This window comes from Monomorium pharaonis, chromosome 3, assembly GCF_013373865.1.
Source record: "Monomorium pharaonis isolate MP-MQ-018 chromosome 3, ASM1337386v2, whole genome shotgun sequence".
NCBI lineage: Eukaryota > Metazoa > Arthropoda > Insecta > Hymenoptera > Formicidae > Monomorium > Monomorium pharaonis.
Genome location: NC_050469.1, coordinates 10,829,284 through 10,847,261, shown reverse-complemented (window position 1 = coordinate 10,847,261; position 17,978 = coordinate 10,829,284). Strand labels below are relative to the sequence as shown.

The 17,978-nt window shown below is 35.6% G+C and overlaps 1 protein-coding gene across 1 annotated transcript; it reads left to right on the top strand.

Moving 5' to 3' along the window:
• Positions 1 to 210: 210 nt before the first annotated feature.
• LOC105828729 (KICSTOR complex protein SZT2) lies at positions 211 to 17,917 on the top strand. The gene is made up of 25 exons (XM_036285128.1): positions 211 to 231; positions 684 to 1,001; positions 1,084 to 1,161; positions 1,260 to 1,653; positions 1,800 to 2,020; positions 2,104 to 2,488; positions 2,596 to 2,845; positions 2,962 to 3,711; positions 3,788 to 3,987; positions 4,048 to 4,211; positions 8,905 to 9,211; positions 9,287 to 9,475; positions 9,588 to 10,169; positions 10,327 to 10,703; positions 10,791 to 10,887; positions 10,988 to 11,827; positions 12,054 to 12,330; positions 12,425 to 14,400; positions 14,472 to 14,566; positions 14,674 to 15,106; positions 15,185 to 15,560; positions 15,633 to 15,798; positions 16,098 to 16,314; positions 16,398 to 17,524; positions 17,594 to 17,917. The coding sequence occupies exons 1-25, from the start codon at positions 211 to 213 to the stop codon at positions 17,723 to 17,725; spliced, it is 9,972 nt and encodes a 3,323-aa protein (XP_036141021.1). The 3' UTR covers positions 17,726 to 17,917.
• The last annotated feature ends 61 nt before the right edge of the window (positions 17,918 to 17,978 follow it).

The window sequence follows — 17,978 nt, the reverse complement described above, 5'->3', positions numbered from 1 at the left end:
TGTACGCAAACGTAAGCGCGACAATATGACCTTTGACCGAACGGACGCGCAGTTTATTTTCCTGATCGCGTACAGTGTGATGTCCCGCGCTGCACGCGCGTCGCGATGATTTCTTCTCGATGCAGTGTGCTGACGACAACCTGCTGTCGAATTCAATGGTTTTAGTAATAATGATAGACTGATAGAAGGTGCACGGGTAAAACATTCGTCATGGCGAGTGCGAAGAGCGAGGTAAGGACCCGTCGATCGTGTTGTGATAACTTCCCTTGACTATAACCACCGACAATGCGAGCGAACATAACCTCTTCTCGCGCTGCGATATCTGTCATTAATGTAGTGATACCAATACCAATGTGAAATTTTTAACAAAACGTATCTTACGATTTAATTTTTATGATCTTACTTAATATTTTTCGATGGAATGTAATACTTTTTATCGTGTCATTCAAACTAATCACGACATTTCGAAAATAAGTGTGACGTTTGAAAGAATTGTTAGGTTTGTTTTTTATTGCTACACTGGGGGGATTGCATTAAATTTTCCCTTCTTTACCCAGTTTTTAAACATACTTATATTTATTTCACTTCAAGAGATTGACACAGAGAGTGTACATTAGATTATATATAAGAAATAGACTTAATGTAGTAATTACTGTTAACCATAGTTTTTTTTCTATATACAGGACAGAACAGTGTTAGAGGCAGAGACTATCTTTCTATTAATGAAGAAGGGCTTTCCAATCTCTCGCAATGTTAGAGCTCAATGGCTGCTGGAACATTTGGACTCTGTGATAAGTATACAATGTCCAAATATAAAAAATAAGGAGGAACCAGAACTGGAGATAGTGTCAGTGCTGCCAAAGGATAAATCTGCTGCATGGTCTATAGACACCAGCTACCAATTCCTTTATAAAGTTGTTTCAACAACATCGATTGTATTCCTGGCACACAAATACAGGATGGTCTTTAGCTTAGATTTGAGTCCATCACTTGCCACTGTTGTAAGTGTGTTATGAAATTAATTTTGTTTTAGAATATTAATTTTTATATCTATTAGGAAATATAAAATAAATGTCTCTTTAGGATGTACAAAATGGAGAAATTGTCATTGATGAGGTATGCCTGGCGACAAAGAGGTGTCTTGAGGGTATAACCAAATCAGTGAGTATTCTTTTCTCGTTATGTTTTGTATTGTTTCTCGATATGTTAAAAATACACATAAGAAAGAAAGATTCTTAATTTACTGTATGTTTATATAGTTTACAATACCAGGCAGCAGACGCGTAATGCAGCCTGAAATTTATGTGACTGTGATAGCTCATACGCCATTCTTTACGAGTCCAGCGCAACAAGTACTAGTACAAGGATGGCTGATCACTGCAGATAATGTCAACTCTCTCACGCAATATATAGAGAAACAGCTGTATCTGTTAGAGGAGAGAGTGGCAACCGTCACAGCTATAGCTAATCAGCAGTTAGAGAATTTGAGGGCTGAGAGCGAGCGTTTGGTAGGGAGGCTTTTTGAGGAAAGCAGCAACTGCTTAAACAAAAATAACTGTAATATTTCCATAGTTTCGCCAGAAGCCAGTTTTGTAAATATGTTGAGATATGGGATGCTGGCTTTAACGCTTTTACCTGAACACAGCTGTGCACGTAAGTTCATAATTTATTATCATATTTAATGAATATTTGTATATACTTAGTGTATACACTATATATAAGGCAATAGTGTTATGGCAATAGTGTTATGGCAATAGTATTAATAGAATAAAGAGTGCAGAGAAAGAAATATTTTTCAGATATGGTAATAGTCACGGACGGTATCGTTGGAATAAAAAATGCCCACACGTTAGATTCCATTATTCAGCAACTACGCGCGACAACGGTCGCGTGTAGCATTTTACGCGTAGGCAGCGCGTACGATCCACAATGTGCGGACGGTTTAGTGCCATATCAAGATCTGCTGTATTTTATTGCCGCGGCTACGCTCGGTAGTTATATGTCCTTCAATTCGTATGTGGTGCGTAGATTTCTAATGTGTAACGCTGCGCCTAACTACTTATGGCAGCAATATTAATTGCAATGTAACTGTCTTATATACAGATGTCTGCGCATGGAACAGATATGAATCTTTATCATAAACATTTTTTATGTTGGCAATTATATCGTGATTTATCGAATCATGATACATGGGATCGTCACTGCTGGAGAACTGAAAATAATTGTTTTCATGGACATAAAAGCGGTCAACTCTTGAAAAAAAAACAGATCGATGACAAAGTTACTTGTACCCTAAGCAGTCTGTTGTGTTGTCGTTTAAGAGAAGGATACTTGATAAAAAGAGCTAGTATACGAGACGACATTCTTGAAATAAATTTTGAATTATTATGGAAAACCAATGTTTTCTTGGAATATTTAGTATCATGTCCATGGTCTTCAAAATCGTTATCTCTGTCCAATGTGATACAATATACCATTACTATAGAAGGTAGAAAATAATAATTTGAAGAATATTTAGAACATAATATATAATTTGAAATAACAATAATTATACATCAGTATGTATATTCTGAGCTAAACTAGTTTTTATTACAGCACCATATGAATTTTTACATGACATTACATGTCTATCAAAGAAACCATTGAACTCGCATTATCGTCAAGGTGTCATCTCTCGTTTTTGGACGGCATTGACATCGTTAACTGAAAGTGACAATATGTTAGCGCACTTTAGTTGGTTTCCAGGATCTGGATGGACTTGGTACAGCGTACCAGACACCATCAGAAGTGGAATGCCCGTGTTTTACTTGTCGTCTTATCCATCACCAAGTACAGTACAACTTAGGTATATTTATTTGCTTGTTGATACCAATATAATAATTGATACCAATATAATTGACAGATACTGTTCGAGATAAAGAAAAGTATAATTCGACATAACTATATATTATTATTTTATAGTGACGCTGCCTGCCCCCAGTTTGGACAGATATGGCAACCGGTTGTCTCTTTAGATCCCCTTCAATGGGCGCGTTGGATGCACACTCAGAGGATCACGTTAATCTTAGCTTATGATAGGCCATTACCAAGGCATCTTCATCAAGCAAATCAAAGCGGTCGTTTCCAATGCGTTCAAAGCCGACAAGCAGCGGCCGTGCTGTATGCTATGTTGAAAAATTGGGCAACTTTTGTACTAGTCGAGAATCACACGTATGTCCAGTTCATATACAGAGAAGTAGAGAAGCCGCCAGTGTCGTTCTCGTTAATTCGTATTAATTGTAAAGCGCTCTGCGTTGTACTCAATATAGCATTTGCTGGCGGCACCGAAGGTGTTGTCCGCCACAATGTAGTTGTTGATCTCGTGGATAGACTATCCAAGCTCACGTTACCAAATCGACCGACAGAGCAACGTGAGATTCCATGTTGCACAATAATACATAAATCACTCGAGCGAATTCTCGTAAGATATGAGCGTATACCGAGCAATCTGAGTATGGTGGTATTTCCTGACGGAACTCAGCCGACCTGTACTAGGACCGCACCAGGACTAGGATTATTGGGAGGTAGTCTGACTACAACCTTGTCTAGATATTTATATCACAATCGTTGGTTGTGGCACGTGAAGCGACCGTTTGTTCAGACCATTCCAGGAATTACTTTGTCCAGATTAAATATCACTGCGATCGCAAGAATACTCTCTACAATTACCAAGTAAATACATTCGCATTGTGATGTATTATGGGAATTACAAGAATGATACATAGTAAGATATCTGATCTATTTGCAGAATACGTCTAAGAGAAGGCTTTAATTTCGCGTATTCAGCAGCTGGCATCACAAACATGGTGTTAGAAGTGCAAATGCAGGGCTTCGGAAACGACGAGAATTCTTATCCGTGTATTATTCAGTACGTCTTGTTTCCGCCACATGTTGTGCCGAATACAACATTAGAACGCGATAGCGGTACTGAAGATGATACGGAAGAAGGTAGGAGTATATATCAAATAAGAGGATTATTTTTGCGACAAAGATGATTTTATATGTCAGGTACCGCTGAGGCGGAAGTGTGGACTGAAGATTCTGAAGGCTACAGCGATTTTCAAATCGTTACGGAGGTTTGGGTTGAACCCCAATGCGGCTATGTGCAAATGCCTACACAATCGATTGCTACGTACATGCATCCTCTACAGTATCATCAATTACCAGATGTAGTAAGTACAATTACGATATTAATAAAAAATGTTAGTTGTGTGTGTGATTTTTGAATCATCAATGAGTAACAGTATTCAACTAGTATACTGATTAATATTTTTCTGAATATAAATATCAGAGACATTTAACGTCTTTGTGGTTTATTTGACACAAATTAATCAGTAAAAAATATATATTTCTAGTCCGTCCATTTTTATAAAATTCAGTCTACGGTAAACACATCTATGAACGTGCTTAAATTGATAAGATGTGGTTAATTCCTTGAACGTCTCGAGAATGATAAGATAACTTTATTCGATACTTCTGCGATATACTTACAATATATATACGTAATTTATAAAGCAGTGGAAATATTAAAAATTGCAATACTAATTATTGATATTTATGTGTTATCGCGTAATCTCTGACGATATCCGCAATCGTAAATAACATTCCAAGACAATTCTGTGCCTGATATCTTGCGATTGTTGCAACATATAAACAGTTATTTAACAAATTTCTAGAGACCACTTATTCAAATATTACGTGTATAAAACTAGTTTATATATAATTTTTCTATCTCTATTTTAATTTTCTAAAACAGACAAGTTTCTAAACCAGACTGAGACGATTACTTTGCAGCATTAAACTCCTATCCTTCTTATCTTGAGCTAACTTGATAATGCGTGTGTAGTAACACAAAAATTATTCTAACATATAGTCGTCTAAAGTGTTTTATTTTGCTAAGTATTAAATCTATCTAATAGTAAATATCGCTCAGCGATAGCGGATTATTTAATCTTCTTTGCTTCTAACTTGAATTGTCTTTTGACATGCTTTGCAATATGTATTTTATCATATATCACACATGCGCGCGTGCGTGTATGTATATGTATATATGTGTCCGCATTTTCGAAGTTTCAGCGGAAATGTGTTCTTGCCTAATTTCTAAATTCTAGAACATTAGAAATGTTTTAAAAAGCTTAATTTATCGGTTTTTATTAGTTTCATAACGCAAATTTATAGGAAGTCTATATTAAAATTTTTGTATCGGTATTTTCCAGGGAATGTAAAATATTTAATTTTTATATCTAATATTTAAAAGATTAAAATATTGTCCACAAATAAATATTGAAATGCTTGTGATAAATAACTGTAAAAAAAGAATATTGAACTAATAATTTAACTGAAACCAATGCAATAGAATGATTCGCTTAAATATCTTAACTTCATAGCATAGCATGTAATATGTAGCTTTATCTTCAATCTTATCTTTCTTCCAATTCTGATAGAGATGCTTATAAAATCCATGTATGCACTGTCATTTGACGATGAAGGATGATAAGGATAAAGATACTTATGCTTTCTATCGTCATAATACAATTTTATTGCAATCATTTTTACGCAAATCAAAGAGAAAAAAATGAGATTTAACATTTTACTCACTATATATATTTTTATAATTTTTTGTTTTTTTCCAGTTTGTCTACTTTTAGCATTGTGATTTATTAATTTATTAATTAAATGAGAGATGCCTTAATGTATTTTAACATAACTGTTATCGACAAATAACGAAATTATTACAACTGTCTAAAATACAATTTATTAATTTACATTATTTGAAATTTAAAAATTTTTGAAATTATTATAAATTAATAATTATTTTTATTCTATATTTTAATCCTTAACATTCACACTTTATGAAAATCTCATAAGAAGTTATTTAAGCCTCATTTAAATGCCTACTGTAATAAAAGTATTGATTGTTCCTTGAAAAAATTACTGGATGATCTTTAAACATCTTTTTTTAAGATGCGATTTATTTTTTCATGAAACTTGAGTTAAATACGAAAAAAAATTCAAGAAGCGAAAAACTGAAAGAAATAATTTTTTACTAAAAAATTCATAACTTTTACCATTTTTGATATTTTAAGCTAAAAATTAAATAAAATATTTTTTAAATATTATACTTTGAAGATAAAATAATTTAATTTAATTGTGTCCGTGTCAAATAAGATATTTATTTTAAGAATTGAAGTGAATTTTGGGATAAAAAATTGGGGTGAAAAACTAATGATTTTTTTTACTAAGTATACTTATTTATTTATGAAATAGAAATGTTCTTATTGATATTAGTATGTAAAAAGTATTCAGAATTAATTATTATTTAATAAAAAAAACTGTATACAAAGTTTTTTGAAACTAAACTTTCTTGGGGTTGCCCCACAGTGAACGTTAAGGGTTAATAGAGCAATAAACAATTTTTACTATGAATTGTAAAAATTTACTCTATAATTAAAATTTATAGCATATTTTCGTAATACAAATATAATTCTAACATAAGTTCATGTTAACTAGATAACTGTTATCTGATTCATTCGTTACCTGGAGAACGTTGCTAATCAAAAGACCAAACTTCAAGATACGCCAATTCTCTCTTTCTCTTTCTCTCTCTCTCTCTCTCTCTCTCTCTCTCTTTCTCTACCTTTCTGATACATTCTACATATTATATATTATTCGACACAAGTAATCTAGTTGATTAATAACTTTATTCTTTCAATTTAAATCTTTAAAAATCGTAATAGTTACTTCTCAACTTGATAATGCATAAATATGCGTGTCCTCGGCATATTGGTTGCAAATTATGTGCGGCTCTAACATCATAGCATTTTAATTAATCGAATTGAATTGAAATGAAAATGAATGCATACGTTTGTTTCACGAATTGGATTTACGTGACGTTGCGTATACCGTCTCTGAATTTCGAGGTAGATCTTTCCGACGGGATCTAAGGGTCACGTCCGATAATCTTGTGGGAAGGGACCTCGCACGTGGAATATAGGCTTTCTCTTATTATCTTTCCCCATCGAAACTACGGGTCGAAGCTAACAGTGGTAGAGTGTCAGTCATCAGAAGTCGTTATCATCGCATCACGAATAACGCAAACATTTATCTATCCGCGTTTCACACAAGGACACATTCGCCAAAGCAAGTGTAGTTCTTTTCATATTTTTTTTTCTATCTCCAATTATATCATCTTTTCTGTTAAAAGAAGATTGAAACTCGAGGTACGATAATCCTGCATGTACCTTTTTACATGCGACTCCTAGAAAGATATTAGTTGTAAAAGGCATCGCTTAGCTCTCCTCAAAAGACACAGAAACACTCATTTTCGGCTCAAGTTTCCGGCCAGTAAAACGGCGAACGGTCTGTGAAATGGAGAACGGGAAACGTAAAAGTGTCTATCGCTACATATCGTTATCGTTATCGGGGTGTGGCTTCGATATCGATGAGGGTCCTCGGAACGAGGTTTTCCTATCAGTTGCGACAGGTATATATAGGGCCCGATACGCGCCCTGCGCTCACTAGTGATCCGGATTATGTTTTTCGCGTTAATTTTATAATACCGTATGTCCAGTTTACCTCTGCACGGCTCTCTACATGCTCCCAAGTCGCTTATCATCGAATCTCTTGTGATTCTTTATCACGTTTCACTCGCAGATTGGAAGTGATCATGGTTTCCGTCACACGATTAAGAGTCGTGTAACATGGCCTTCACGCGAACGTTTTTGATTGTTCGGGTTCGGTGACGAATTTCATTTGTAGTTTTCTCCCGAGAAGATGATCCAACTGGATTTCCTCACCTGTGCGAAGAGCCTCGCGGAATAAAGTCTTCATTCGTCTCGGTCTTATCATCAGGTGACTTCACACGAGATTAAGACCAAAGAACATAGTCAATCGTCTGTGGGACAGGTACGCGGATGGCATCCTCTATCGTCGTCTCCGCTCTCCGTGGTTTCTTCGGAATTCTTCGGTATTCGCGTGATTCTCAGTTGGAAGTGAGGATCTAGGCAGTGAGCGACCAATAGGTCTTCGTAACTTGTCAGATCTAACTCTTCCAGCTCAGGGTCGCGTGGCTTCACGTCGTCTCGCCAGTCGTAGGCCACAGTGTTCCTTCGCCGCCGGTGAAATCCTTCTTCCGCCGAAATCGATCATCCCGAGATGCGTTAGTTAGCGGGTGTCACGGTTCAAGTGGAGAAGTGGTCTCTGCGCTTTGTATGAAAGTGAGATTCAACTCCTCCAACTTATTCCTGATTCCCCGTCATCATCGGAATCGACACATTTGATCCTGTGCGACCTGCTTGAAGATATTTGTCTACACGGGGGCTTGATTATCCATTAATCGCTGAGCGACTAAGTGCTATCGGCAGATAGAGTATAATTAGTTCAAGACTTTAATTTCTTGTAATTGTATTTAATTATGTGCTCGATAAATTTAAAGTTAAAATATAATAATGATTATATTTTAATATAATCATTAGTATATTTTAATAATAATTTTATATTTCTAATTCGCGTTTTTAATTGTGTTTTTCAAGTTGCGAGTAAAACCATCACACACATATAAATATATCTATAACCCTCATGATTCCTATATTGATATTTATTATATTTCTTTATAAATGTAATATTAATATATTTTTGTTTTGAGAAAGAGAGAGAGAGAGAGAGAGAGAGAGAGAGAGAGAGAGAGAGAGAAAGAGAGAAACTTATATTAAATATGTGAAATATGAAAGCTGTTGTACATCCGAATAATTAAAACTTTTTACGTTTACTTATACACATAAGTTATTTGTATTTATATTGCATGTGTAATATTAAAATATTTTTTTGTAAATTTTATGTACTATCTTTTGTCTTTTGTCCCATTAGATTGCTCGAATAGACGAGGAGTGTATTAATGCTCTATTGACCCTAGAATATTTGAGTCTCTTGTGTCAAATAACACCGGTGGAAAAAGATACAGAGATTGTGTTCGGACAAGCGCACCAAGGAGTCAAATATCACGGTGTGGGCACGTCTACAGATCGTATCGCGGAATGTTCAAATCTAACCGAGCCCTTTGAGGCGACGCCGATCATCGACGAGAGGATACATCCTATGTACTTTTCGTTCGATACTTTGAGCATTTTATCAAAATGTCAGCAGGCGGAACTCTTGTTCTCGATGTTCGCTGATGGTTAGGAACTTATTTGCTACTAAAGCAACAAGTAAGAAAGGGAACTGAAAAGAAGTAACGATTCTATTTTGTCAGATTCTGTACATGTCGATGAGGCTAGGGATAGTGCAAATAGGATCCTTATGGCAAATTTCCTGGAACATATGAAACAATTACACAATAAAGAGTTATTGCTTACATCAGCAGAATCGCAAAGATTCACTAAAATGCTTCTTAGCAGGCCACGCGAGAATATTCCACCATTACCTTTCTTTATGCAAAGAGGTACAATATTAAACTTGTTAATTATTAGATTATAACATTAATAAATATTTTACATTTTTTACATTTTTATTTCATAGCTTTTAACTTTTGCATTGTATAATGTCTATTTTAGAGAAAAATTATAAAGATGATACATTAGATACTTATCCGAGATGGAAGTGTTTTGTTAAAGGAATTAGTACGACACACGTTATTATTACAATATTACCAGCAACTGAAAAAGACGTCCACCTGATAATGTACACAGGCGACAATTGTACAAGTAATAATTCCGAGAAGAATTGCGATTCTGATATTTTCGATCTCGATTTGAACGAAAAGGTATCATCTCCAACATTGTGTGCAGAAAACTTATCTGACTTTGTGACGTTGGAACATAGGGAGTCAAAAATTTCTAGTCAATCTACCACTGCGAATAGCACGTCGAAAGCTAATGTAAATCATAATTTTGATAATGCTGACAATGAGGGAAGCCTTGTTATACCTGTATACGTATATGATTGTTCATTAGCATTATTAATTGATGCACTCGTCGGGCAATTGAAATTACCCCAGAACAAAGACATTTATCAAGATCATACCTTTAAAGTCGGAGAGCAAGTTTCCGAGGATTTTATAAGTCTGAAATCAGAAAGCAACACAAAGCCTTCATCCCCGGAACCAAAAAGCGAAGACTCTGACAATATTTCTAGTGGTGGGTAAATATCTTTGAGATATAATGATAACAATATAAAAAAATGTGTAATCTTAAAGAATATTAGTTAGCATTAATAAGGCTTATTATATTAAAAGCGAAAAATTGATATCGGTAATTACATGTTTCTAACAAAGATTGATTTTTTTTGTCATAGATCAACGAAGTTTGATGGAACATTGCAAATTGTTGAGCTTAGCACATTGTCATTGTTATGTAGTCGCAGTTTATAAGTCACTTGCATTGCAACAGTCATTAAGCTATGAGGATATGGAAGCCGCTGTTGCACAATGCGAGGAAAACCTTATTGAGATTAATATTACAAATTATTTACGATCTGTGTGCAGACATTTGAGCATACTATCAGAAGGCGATCTGTTAAATCAATTAAAAATCTCCGCATGCAACGATATTAAGCCATTACATAGTTTAATCAGAAATAAGTTTAAGAAAATTATGGCAGTCGCATTTAGACCTGTACCCGCGCATCCAGAATTTTATTACTGTTTACCATCGTGGATGTCAGAAAAAATGGTTTATTTCTTTGTATATTTTGCAATATTATAACACTGACAATATGCGGACTTTATAATTTTATAAAAATAATGTTAATATTTTTAGGAAGTGATATCGCAAAGGACAGATAGCGATGATGATTTAGATGAATTCACATGTCACTCTGAAATGCCTCCAAAAACAGATAATTCTTCTAATCAAGGTAGATAATAAACAAAAATATTTTATTGTATAATTAAAAAAAATTTTTTATTATATTAAAGAACACATATTAAAAATATATTATATTATTATATTATTAGTAAGTCAAGCTGTCAATATTACATGGCCAGTTACAAATCTTCATAACAACGAGAAGCTATCTCATTCCAACTCGAAAGACTCGCTGATTAGCGATTTCGATGAGGAAAATACATGGAATACGAAGGATCAGCCTCTTTTCCTACACTTAAGCTGCTCGATTCGTTTCCACTCCGAACTTTTCAGTATACCTGTTAAACTGATGCCTACTTGCTTTACCGAAATTATCCAAAGGATTAATGATGGCAAGGAAAGAAATCTTGCTGAATTAAGCCTAGACGATCTGAAAGTTACTTTGGACATCATTTGTTTGAGCCTTCCAAGAGAAGTGTTGGAAGTGTCATTAGAACGTTATCCCACGTTAAGAACGACGTCTTATTGCAGCGCTTCGACGTTTGGTAGTATGCCGAGCGGTAGCAGTCCAGGTACAAATGCGAAGACTGAATCGGTGCAGGAAAGAATACAACCGCAATTGCTTCAGCATCATGCTGTAACCAGCTTGAGGGATGAGATTGAATGGTTATTACGAGATGAAACTGCGACAGCACTTTTGGATCATCCTTCGCCAAATGCAGATACGTTAAAATTTATAGCACAGCACGTGTCGGAATCTACCGGAAGATCCAGTTGTTCGTTGGATAAAGTACCTTTACATTTTGTCTTCCCATCGGAGAGCAGCCTGCCAAAATTTTTAAAAGAATTAAGAAATCTTGAGATCGACAAATACTGCATTTGCCAAGAAGCCGATTTATTTTATTTTGTTAAGAAACCAGAAACAGTAGTATGTAACATAGAAGCGGATACATTAAACACAGATATAGAAGAACAGCTTTTAAAAGATGGTAAATAATCTTATATTATTTGTGTAACTAGAGAGACAGCTTATTGTTTTTAATGTAAAGTTACAATGTAAAGTGTGTATATTTATCTTAAGAGGATATTAATACTTAAAATACTTAAATCAATACTTAAAATACTTAAAAATTATATCTATTTAAAAATTAAATATTTTAAAATTTATTTAAATCAATTTATTTTTAAATTTTTATTAATAATTTTTAATTATAGATGAGAGCGTTGAAAATATGGAGGAAGAAGAAATACCTATTACTACAATTCAAATAAACAGACAAGATTCTGGAGATGCGCCGGGTTATTACTCGGAAATATCAAGTATAGCTGAAGGAAAACACGGGACGGATGATGGATATGAAGGCGACAGTAGTAATTCGGAAGATGATTATCAATGGTTGATAGAACTTGATAAACGTAGAAATTACTTACCTAATTTCTGGCTAATTATGAGTGTTGAAAATAATCATGTTAATGTCTATTTTCACTGCAGGTTAGTAAATTAAAATAAAATTTGTTGTGTTGTCATACAGCAGGATACACATAAACGAGAAAAAAATTTATAACATTACAATTTTATTACATAGATTTTTGGAATTGTCCTCGCCAGAAGTGGATTGTTATTTGCAAATACAGAAAATGCTGCTCGGTCAAATCAAAGCTATATGCCGGCGAGTAAATCAATATTTACTTTTACAAAATCTTCACGATACTCGCATATGCGATCTACTCTTAGAACCAGAATCTACTGAAGATCATAATGCTTGGAGAGAATCTGGCGGTGAGTCGGGAAATCTTTTCCAGAATCACAGTTCTTCAACTTTCAACGTTACGCCAGGCATGTTCAGATGCCCTGTCATTTGGGAGGAACCCTTCAATCTGCATCCCCGCTTAAAAACTGGGCCCGGAAGATCCGGATTGTCCAGAGGAATCAAAGCGTTGCATGGCGTACTTAACAGATTCTCTGTTAATAATCGAAATAATATGTTCGTATATCAAGAAAATAACGAGAATGTATTTTATCTGCGACTTCACGAGCAGACAAACGACATTAAACCTTTGCAGAATAAATTGTCCGAGAGCGATGAGAAATTAGTTGTTTCGCGCAGCAACAGCGTTGCATCTTTGTCGCAGGCTAAAGGCATCGGGCTGGTGAATGATCATGTGATAGCTAACGACACAAGACCTAGAGTTCGCTCGTTTGGCGAGAAAGAATCGGATATCATGAACAGAACTGGCGATTCAATTGTCCTGATGGTACATGGGATATCGGAAGCCGGTCCGGAGGTCAAACGGGATTTAGTGCAGGTATTGCAAAATCGTCTCGATGACGCGGTGTTGGAAGTGCTGTCTGTAATGTTGTCTCGTAATCCAATGTGCAAGCTAACACCGGCGGACGTGCATTTTATTCAAAAACCATACAAATCTCCCGAGTGTATAGTACGATTATCAGTACAGCCGCATTGTTTACGATGTATGGATGCTTTAGGATATTACTTGAGACAAAATATTTTGCAATTCTTATATACTCCGAAATATACGGATCTCGGTGCGCACTATCATTTTCAGGATTACACTCCATTAGACGGTACCAGAAAAAGAGTATCCGAATCCGATATTTTCTTATACAACCAAAGCCACTCGAGTGGTAACAAAGGTATAGCTTGCATCGCGTTAGCTATCGTTGATAGCAAAGGAGAATCTCCAGCATATCCGAATAATTCGAATGAGTCGAGTTTTCCTAAGTTGTTGAGAATCGAAAATTTCGAGAGCATTGTATCGACCAATGTTTACGATCATAAAAACGACTCTAAATTGAGCGCACAAACGTTGATCGAATTTCGAATCTGGAAACAAGGTAGAGTAAATCTGGAATCTTTAATTCTGAAATTGTCCTCTGCCGTGAAACATGGTACCTGGGACTTGGTCACGGAGTATAATCTTCTAGCGACTCCTTTAACGGAACCAATAGTTATTAATCCAACAACAAAAGATGACGAAATTATAGTAGAGAACAAAGAGATTCAGACACTCACAAAGATATCGGAGTCACAAAAAATTTCCGATAATTTAACGATTAATCAATACGAGCTCGGCGAAAAAGGAAAATTGAGTGAGACTTACCACACTACGCTGGCACGTTGGTTTCAGTTTGCGCTAGAAATGAATGTTCCCGCCGTCAAAAAGCACGAAGTGATCATTCACCATAGGCATGCAATTCCTGTAATTGTTAGAGAATTGCAGAATCTCATTCGTAGTCAGGATACAGACACATCTAGTAAAGTTTTTATTTTACAAGATCGACAACCATTCCTGAATCAATTTGTTGTTTCGCATAAAGCTGGATCTGCACCCAAGTGGTCTGATAGCGTCCGGAACAATTCCGATCAATCTTTAGCGGAAAATACAGAGGAAAGTGCAAATTCACCCGTGTACGTGCCACATGAATTTAATAAAGATGAACAAACTACTTATATCAAATGTATTTTAATCGCGAGGAATTTTCATCAATGGAAGACATCTTTGAGTAAAGAAATAGATCCGGAACTGCTTGCTCCTAAGGGTTAGTTAAGTTAAAAAATTCTTAACTTAAATCTCACACATCTTGTTAAGAATTTTTTTATATTTTTACAGATCAAAAACAATTGCAGAAATTTAATCCCCTGATATCGGAATCAAATTTTGTGCCTAGGCAGAGGATATTGTTAGCTGAAATATTAAGTGACAATGTTAGTATTTATTATATTTATTATATAACACAATTATAGCTGTAACATTTACGTATAGATCGAATATATCGAAATACTCGATATCAAATTTTATATTATATTTTCAGATAATTATTTATATGTACAACTGGTCCAAGGAAAAATCGGAAAAATTGATAAAACAAACGACAAGTTTAGGTACATGGCTTTCCTCTAGGTCGAGTCTGTTTACCAGCATAATTATGCAAAAATTAGGTATATTTCATCACAAACTCACCCGAGAACCTCAGCAAAGAGAGCACAGTTCTCAATATTATCAGATTAATGACATGGAAAGTTTAGCGAAATTTCCAAGTCAGTCGAATACCGACAAGGACTGGACGCGATCTAGCAACCGAGCACAATCAATGAAAAACAATATGTTTTCATGGGTTCAAGTGGTTGGGCAGGCAATGCGCGACGCAAAACCAAACGCCACGCATTCTTATAACACGACAGACGCGGTCGTAAAAGCCGCTTACGATTTGCAGGATTTGCGGCATCGAGAAAAGAAAATTAAAGGTAAACACTGATCACCAAACTTGTCTACACCAAAATAATTACGATAACATAACTTGGATGTATCTTTGAAATTTATAGAGGATCTGGACAAATTGTATGCAATGTGGCAGAGTCGCACGCCCAACATACCAATATCACTGAATGCTTTGAACACGTTCAAGCAACATTCTCGTTTAATACATTTCTGCCACACACCCCTCCTCTTTTTGCCAGCATGGCGTTTGCAGTCTGCCGCCACAAGGGATCATTCGTTGACGCCACCACAGTCATCTCACTTTGGCTTGAATGTTAACGAACAGTTATTGCAACCAGTACAATTATCGAGACAAGAAGCGACGAACGCGATTATGATTAAGTGGCATCAAGAACTCTGCAAATCGATGTTGTCCGAATATAAACAGTACTTACAGATTTTGGGCTTCAATCCAATTCAAGTGGAGTTACCGCATAAAACGTTTGTTCGATTTTGTAAAAATTATTGGATTCTGATTTAATGAATTTCTGTAAGTATATTTTTCTTTTGCAGAGACGAGGAGCATGTGGAACAGCATTCTTATTATCTGAAGAAGTCGATGCTAGGCGGCATTTTACTGTTTGAAGTTCACTTATCGCAGCCGTTTTTTATTGTAAAGTTGCATATTATTGAATGCAACCGCTTGCAGACGAAGACGAGTAGTGGTATGATGAACCAAGTAAGATTATTTTGAATTATATTTATATGCATATATTAAGTCGATAAAAGTAATGGAAATTTTGGCGATTTTTAAAATGGTCATTGTGAAAATGTGTTTAATACTTATTAAATTACAACAATATACCTTATAAGGATAGTTGAAGTTATTGTATTGACATTTCTATGTTTCAATTTGTATGTTTACAAATGCAGTGTTTTATTAACAAAATATTCCAATATTCCCATTACTTTTTATCAACCTAATATACATACACACGTATTCGTGGAATATAAAGTTTAAAAATGGACTTGTTGCAGTTTGTACTGAGTTTCGTTGATGTTTGCGACAAGATTCAAATCAACATGCATCTGCATTCGTTCACATATGATTTTCACTTGCGTTGTATTCATTCGTACATCGCTGGAACTGGTCTATGGTCCTTGCAACAAGGCTATCATCTCACTCACTTTATGGATGACTTCATCAAATATTACAGCAAGGCACCAAATTACGCCAGGAATCTAATATACAGCGGTAAACTTCGAAAACATAACCTCGGTGGTTTGCATCGTCTTTATTTTTATGTAACATGATATTTATTTGATATTGTGTTTCAGACATCATAACGATACGCGATATAGCGATACCTGCACGCACATTGTACTCTTATTTGCTTTCGCATGAGAAAGTATACGGTATGCGTGTATTTGTAATGTCCGGCGAACTTCAAGAATCTCATGACAACGAATACGTCTTAATTAAACTGCAAAGTACTCCCTCAGTTAGTTATTGCGATGCGCACGATACGAAATGTACAGACGACTTCGACGTAGCGTTGATCGTGTCGCGCGTGGAACAGTCGCCGCAAATTGAAAGAACTGAGATCACTTTAAAATATTATCTGATGTTGACGAGCAAGAGGGAATTATATCCAAAAAGGGAAGTAGAAAACAATAAGCTGGGCAAGTTTAGAACTGTTTACAGCGTTGGAAAGCCACCTATCAACAGCTCTCATACAGAGAGCCCGGTAGAGTCTAGTTCTATCTCACCTTTACCACCGTTTGTGAAAGGTAATTCTAAGACGGAAATGTTAAACGTTGATCAACAGGAGAAAAGTCTCGATTCGACGAGCGATGTAATTACTAAAGACACCGATGTTAAAACAGTAAATTACAACATTCATGACAGTTCAGCCCCAACGCCTCCACCAGTTCCAAACTCACCTCTAGCTCAAAACTCCAATATCCCGAGTACAGTCTCAAGCACGAATGCGTCGTCCTCGTCGTCACCGCACTTGGTGCAAATTCGCCAGGAATCGGTGAATTACCTAGGCTACTATTCGTCACATGAACAGCTCATGCAACAGATGATCATGGCCCAAGCAAAGGCTGCTCGTCAACATATAACGAACATGGTGGAACGGGGAGCATTGCAGTGTCGAACGCATTTACTTTGGGACAAATTACTGGAAAACAAGACTTCAATGACGTATACCGAATTCAGAGAGCTCTGTTCGTTAGCCTACATTGAACCCCTTATAAATCTCGATCCTAGGCTTGGTCCATTTGTTAACCAACCAGTTTCGTGGTATCAAGCGTTGTCCAAAGTGTTACAAAATAAATATCAAGAGCATCACAAGCAATTTATTACCTCTGACGGGAATATCACCCATCATCTCATACTACATCCGACTCTTCTGCAAGCGTTCATGATGTTGACTATCGATATGCACACATCGCGAGGCGTGAGTAGGCGACTAAAATATGCAAATTTGGAATAGAAATAAAAAAATTAAGTTTAACGTTTGTTTTAGGACTTATGCGCAGTTTATCGGAAATCCACGGAGATTAACATGCCGATGAACATGGAAGACGTCTATGCTTTAATCGAAGGTTTTGTCAATGCTTGTTGCTTCCACTTATGGATGGGCCTTTGCAGCCAGTGATAACATTCCGGACGTACAATGTAATTTGTATATTGCTTGTGAAAATTTTGATGTACTTACAAAATTTATATGTGCAGTGTCACGTAGCGAAATTATCTTTTGCTGCCACAAATCACAGTGCTCTAATATGGATTATTACACTTATACGACTTTGTAAATATGAAATATATATTTTCATGTTACATACATTAATTCTCATGTAGTTAATCGAACAATAATTTATTCGGTAATACATAAAGTTAAGATATCTTTA